The 5,992-nt window shown below is 36.5% G+C and overlaps 1 protein-coding gene across 1 annotated transcript; it reads right to left on the reverse strand.

Moving 5' to 3' along the window:
- Positions 1-807: 807 nt before the first annotated feature.
- On the reverse strand, positions 808-4,688 carry LOC132617388 (protein LEAD-SENSITIVE 1-like). Its single transcript, XM_060332380.1, has 2 exons — positions 4,526-4,688; positions 808-1,322 (listed from the first exon to the last, which is right to left on the reverse strand). Exons 1-2 carry the CDS (start codon positions 4,620-4,622, stop codon positions 922-924), a joined length of 498 nt encoding a protein of 165 aa, XP_060188363.1. The 5' UTR covers positions 4,623-4,688; the 3' UTR covers positions 808-921.
- Positions 4,689-5,992: the final 1,304 nt, after the last annotated feature.

Genomic DNA, 5,992 nt, shown 5'->3' on the forward strand with positions numbered 1-5,992 from the left:
TTATTATAACTAACATTATTTTCCTTTAAAACTTTGGCAATATTTGTAAATCATGTTTAAAATTTAAACATTACGTTTAGTCTTAATTAATTAACCTAAGTTTCGCCGGATAACCGTAGTTAACGGATTCTAAAGGATGCCTAACACCTTCCCTTTAGGATAACATAGAGCCCTTACCTAGAATCACCTTGGTTAAGCAGACTATTAATAGAGGTTTAGTTTTAACTTTACCTTAGTTAACATCTAGGTGTCCTAATTCACCGTTAAATTAATTAGGTGGCGACTCCTTAAAATAAAATAAATAGGAATCACCAATATGTTGTACTCTAATTTAACCCAGTTAAAATGGGGTATAACACCACCCCCACCCCCACTCCCAACTACCCCACTCCTCTGCCACCCACCCCAACCACCACTCACTACCCCTCACCACCCCCTAACCCCACCCCACAACCACTCACCCCCCACCTACCACCCACTATCCCCACCCTCATCCCCCAACCACCCACTCCTCCACCACCGCCACCCACTACCCCTCACCACCGCCCACCCCCACCTTACCACCCACTACCCCACTTTCATCCCACAACCACCCACCTCACACCACCCACCCCTGCACCACTCCCACTCACTACCTACTTATTTTTTAAAGTTCCTGTTTTGTTTTTTACCTGAGTTTTATTAATATATATAAACTAATTTCTAATTAAGAGTTAAGGGTATTTTAGTAAACTTACAAGTTATTATACAATATCTTACAGTAAAAAAAATAATACAAATGTTATTAAACCACAACAAACGATACAGTCTATCCAAACATTGTGTTCATTAATACAGTACAATACAATATAACACCATACTGTACATTAATGAACCACGTGAAACAACCATCCAAACAGAGGGTAAGGGTGAAAAAATATGTTACATACCAGTCTTGCAGTAGATCGCGAAATCCTCACAGTTGTTCTTGAAAAGGTTATAGTTTCCAAAACCGTTATTGAGAAGAGTTTCAGCACGGTGGAGGACATCCTCGCAGGGATCAGAACGGGCAAAAGTGCACGTTCCTCGAACTTGGGCAACACAGAGTCCTGGTGAGGCACCATAACGAAAACGGTATAGTTTACCACCAGAGAGGAAGCATTCCAGGCATGAAGAGATGACGCCGTCGTTCCTTGGATGATCACCACATCTTGGACATTCGGATTCAGAGCGACGAGAGGGAGATGAGCTGAAGATGAAACGATTGATGAGTGTTCCTGTTCCTATCTCCCGACCAGCTGCCGGGGTGAAATGGATCACTATCCCATCACCAATATATATTCCTGATCACGTTGAAAAGAAGATATGTCAGTTAATTCAGGGGAACATGCCACATGTGCTTGCTGATGAATTGTATGATCATTGATCACCTCATCTAAAAGTTTAAATTATTAGATTGTTGGAAAGGTATACTTTTATTTTCTTAATTATATCTCAATATTGCTTATCGACATAAAAAAATTCATCACTTCCAACAATTTGATTGGGAGGATCACTCAAGACAACTTTTGTTTTTGCGACTAAACTCATCTTAATGATCTAATAGAAAAGCTACGTGATAGCTAAGGATAGAAGTACTGATCAGTTGCTCTAAATCATACAATTGGTTAAGGCAAGAAAGTCTTGCTTTGTCAATGCTAATAATTCAAATCAAGATGGATCTTTCAAGGTGGCATATCAAGGACATTATTACATTGTCACTTAAATTGGACACAGTCAAAATGAAGAAATGTGGAAAGGAGAATGGTTATCAACCCAATCTCAACAGTGATATCTTGTCCAATTTGACACAAAGAAATTGCTCAAAATAAAATCTAAACTTGGTAAACTATACGAGAAGGGAAGTGAAAGATGGATGAAAATGATATTCTCTTGTAAGGAAGAGGAGATATGTAAAAGAGCACAACATGTCAAGAGCTTAATTATAATGGTACAGAATGAGGCATAGTAGTAGTAGTAGTAGTTTTGTAATGGTACTTTACAGTCTGATGGAGCTCGGGCATTAACATGGAGTTCTATTATCGTATATTCGTATTAGCAAATTTGATAGGATTAATCATGAAATTTGTGAAGCAAACTCAGTTAAAAGGTGGATCATGTTGAACACCACAAACCATTACATAGGTAAGGTGCATCTATGTTACTTGGACTTTTCAAAATGTTGCGGGGTGCGTGTTGGATCTCCAAAAGTGGTACATTCTTGGAGGATCTGACACGGGTGCGACATCAGTTTTGGACAGTCCGAGCAACATAGATGTGCACCAACTAGAGTTTAAAGTTGATGGATCTTAAGCAGTAAGCTTTTAAGGAAACAGCAATCAGTCTAAGCAAATAAGCCTTGGCGATATGTTATATACTCCTTTTATGTTCTAAATCATCTGTGAATTGAATTTTCTACAATAAAAAAAAAACTGTCCTGCAACTACACCACATTCTTGTCCCCAAGATCAACAAGAGTTGGCTTGAGAGGTGAACGGAGTAATGCTATTAAGTCATTGAACACATATCCAATTATCAATCAGCCCAAAGCCAGTATAAAAAAGATGGACAACCAAACCTATTTCTCGATTCACTCAAGGAGGTGAATAGTGTCCCAATAGCAATATGTAAAAAGCAGGTCCTGTTCTGCGTATTCTTAGAAGTAGTATCTATATAAGTAAGCCTGAATGATCCCATCTCGTAATGAGAAATGTTTGTAACCTTATTCCGGCCTGGTCCAGTATGGGATGAACTTATAATCATGATATTGACTCAATCATCAAACTATAAGTTCATAACCCTAGCTCCTTCTGATTTTGGTCGGAATAGATCTACTATTCTTTGACTCTAGATCCTGTAAATATCTGATTTCTCTAGCTACTTCCACCATTTTAGATGTTAAACAACCTAAGGGCGTTAAAAATTAAAGCAATTGGTAGAGTAGAACAAGTCTAATAACTTTTTCAGAACCCTTGTCAAAACTAGGACTTCTAGGATGAATTAATCCAACTCAAAACTTTAAGGTATATACACAAGTTTAAGGTATTGCATGGCAGATGCCTAGAGATAATTCAATGGCCTAGAGTTTGTGAAAGAGTAAATCCCAAAGCAGTAGTAGAGCACATAGCTCAATAGAGTAGCCTCGAATAAATGGCTCCGAGTTAAGAGTTTGTGAGAAAGTATAGCCCAGAGCAGCAGAGGAGAGCCGCAGAGCAGATGGCTAAATGGAGTATTGGAGCATACGGTTCAATTGGTTTCGATCATGTAGAAATTCTTAGACAGTAAAACCTATACCAGTACATTTTGTGACAGAGTAAAGCTCCATATAGTAGAACTAGTTGGGAAGATGTTGGAGTTGAGAGGACCTAGAAAGCCTAAAAATAAAAATGTGCCTGAGGAGGTATGTAAAAGTCTGCCTTTGTGAGGTTGCTCACATTGCCAGTCCCAAGCTTGGATAAATGAGGAGGCGTAAAATTTGTCATTGTTGAAAATCCGTATAGAGGACACCAACTAGAAGACTAGTGCTTACAAGAACTCACTAATTAGGGATATAATTACTAGAGTGTATTAGAGAACTCCATAGTGTTAGATGATCCTCAAGTATGGAGTATTTAAATATCATAGATCCGAACATAGTATTTGTTATATTGAGGATTGATGCATAGTTCTTGTTGGTAATGATGCATGAGAATCAGAGTTTAGGCCAAGATTTGAAGACGACGGAGGCACCACCAAAGGCGTATGGACGTTAGTAGAAATGGTGTCACGCGACAATGCTTCATCCGAAAGTTTTATTAAGCACACATAAAACCGATGCACTAATAGATAAATATGAATTAAATAACACACAATTCATTGTGTGGTTTGATGGCCTTGAATCCCACTTTACAGATTGAGGTTGCTAGTTCAAGTCTCCCTAGTGACTAAGAAGCGAGTTGGACCTATGCACACAATCGGATTTTGTGTTTCAGGGTGCCTAGATCAATATATGGTCCTCTTTCAAGGTATACATACATACAGAACTTTTTCTGAAGTTAACAGGGTCACATGACCCCTCACCCTTCCATGTGGGTCCGCCTCTGTTGAGAATATCAGTAGAATCGTGATGTGATACCAAGAACAGAGGAGTAGTACTTAGTAGGATCGCTATAGATATAAAGAGTGAATCCCAGAATAGAATGGGAATGCATAGGGTATGGATATACAATCCAAACCCCAAAAGGAGTTATTTTGAAGGATCTGACACACACCCGACAGTAATTTTGAAAAGTTCGAGCAACTAACTTAAATGCATTGCATTAAATAAAAGTATAGCTCTGCGTTAAAAAGCAGATTTTTCCCAAAAACCTCCATAATTGTCAGTTCACAAAACAAAAGCTGACCATGTCAGACACAATATCAACATAAAAGCCAATTATATCACCACATGGAACTTCATTTCATTAATGGCAAAAAATAAAAACATACAAAAACTGAAATTAAGAGAGAAAGAGCTAGATATGCCTACCATGGTGGACGTAAAGATAGCCGTGTCGCCACGTGTAAATGTGATCTCCGATCTTGAGGTCCTCACTCTTGATCTCGTTAAACAGAAACTTTTTCATCCTTCTTGGTCTATTTTTTTTTTTCCTTCTCCAACACAAATTGTCAGTAGCAACAGACAACAAAAACAAGACAAAATGAACTTTTGGTGGGGTATAATATACTGATGATGATTCTAGAAACAGTTAAACATGAAGCAGAATATACTACTATATATTCTTTTAACTTTATCATTGTTATTAGAGTTAAAAGGTCAAAAAGTATCACTTATTTTTTATTTTTCTATCTAACACCAACTAGTTAGCAAAACACAGCTCAACTAACAGTTGTTTACTTTTTCTAATAGTTGAGATAGAAAAAGTGAATAACTGATAGTTAAAATGTGTTTTGCTAGCTTGTATGTGATAGTTTAAATAGGAACTCTCTATTTAAATTGTGTTTTTGATCATTATCTCTTTCATATTACCCCATTATCAATTGCCACTAGCATTGGTACATGTTAAGACTTTTCCACAAGCTTCATTCACATTGGATGCAAGTCATGTGAATGCAAGTCTTTCTCACTAGCTTTAGCTGGTGACCTAGTCAGGATTCAATCTATATAAAATAATTTGACTTTATATAAAATGTAATTATCTTGATGAGAAAGGTTTAGATCAGTCCAATTCAACAGAGTAGAAGGTAGTACCAAATATAACTAAATGTATTGTTAAACTCTCTTTAGGGTGAGGTAGAGTTAAAGAAACAGAAAGAAATATAATTCCAAGTTTTGTGTTTCTTACTACTCTTTTGAATCTAATTTCTAGCTATTTCCTCTCTTTTGTTTTGAAAACATTTCCAAATCCATATAATACACTGTCAATTATGTTTGAGAAAATTATATCGGAAAGATATTAAGTCAACGTTATGAGTAAAATTATTTTCTATCAAGTCACGTTGAATGGTTCTTGTACTGTTCAATGACTGTCAAAACGATAAAGTTTTTTGTTGGATTAAAGACGATTTCTTCGCACATAAGTTAGCTACAGTTTTTTGTTGGATTAAAGATAATATACCTCCTATACTAAAAAGATTTTCCATTTTCATAACTCAGAATTCTACTTTGTCTTAAAACAATCACCTAATATTATTTAAAGATTTCAAATCATATTCATGACTAAATCATATTCTTTTTACAGTATTTGATGATATAATCATCTCTTGACCAAATTTAGCTTTCTCATAGAGTCAAGATGAATTGAATCGAATCAAACCGACCACGGCTGTGACTTGCGTGATTGAGCCTAATAAGTTAGATTTGACCCTTTTCGCCAGGGCCGTTAAATAACTGTTGAAAAGTTAAGATTTGGGTTTCACTTGACCGGATGTAATTTGTGAGAAATAAATAGGAAAATTTACATGTCATAACTACTTCTAAGAACTATTTATGGAT

This window comes from Lycium barbarum, chromosome 11 (assembly GCF_019175385.1).
Source record: "Lycium barbarum isolate Lr01 chromosome 11, ASM1917538v2, whole genome shotgun sequence".
In the NCBI taxonomy this organism is placed as follows: domain Eukaryota; kingdom Viridiplantae; phylum Streptophyta; class Magnoliopsida; order Solanales; family Solanaceae; genus Lycium; species Lycium barbarum.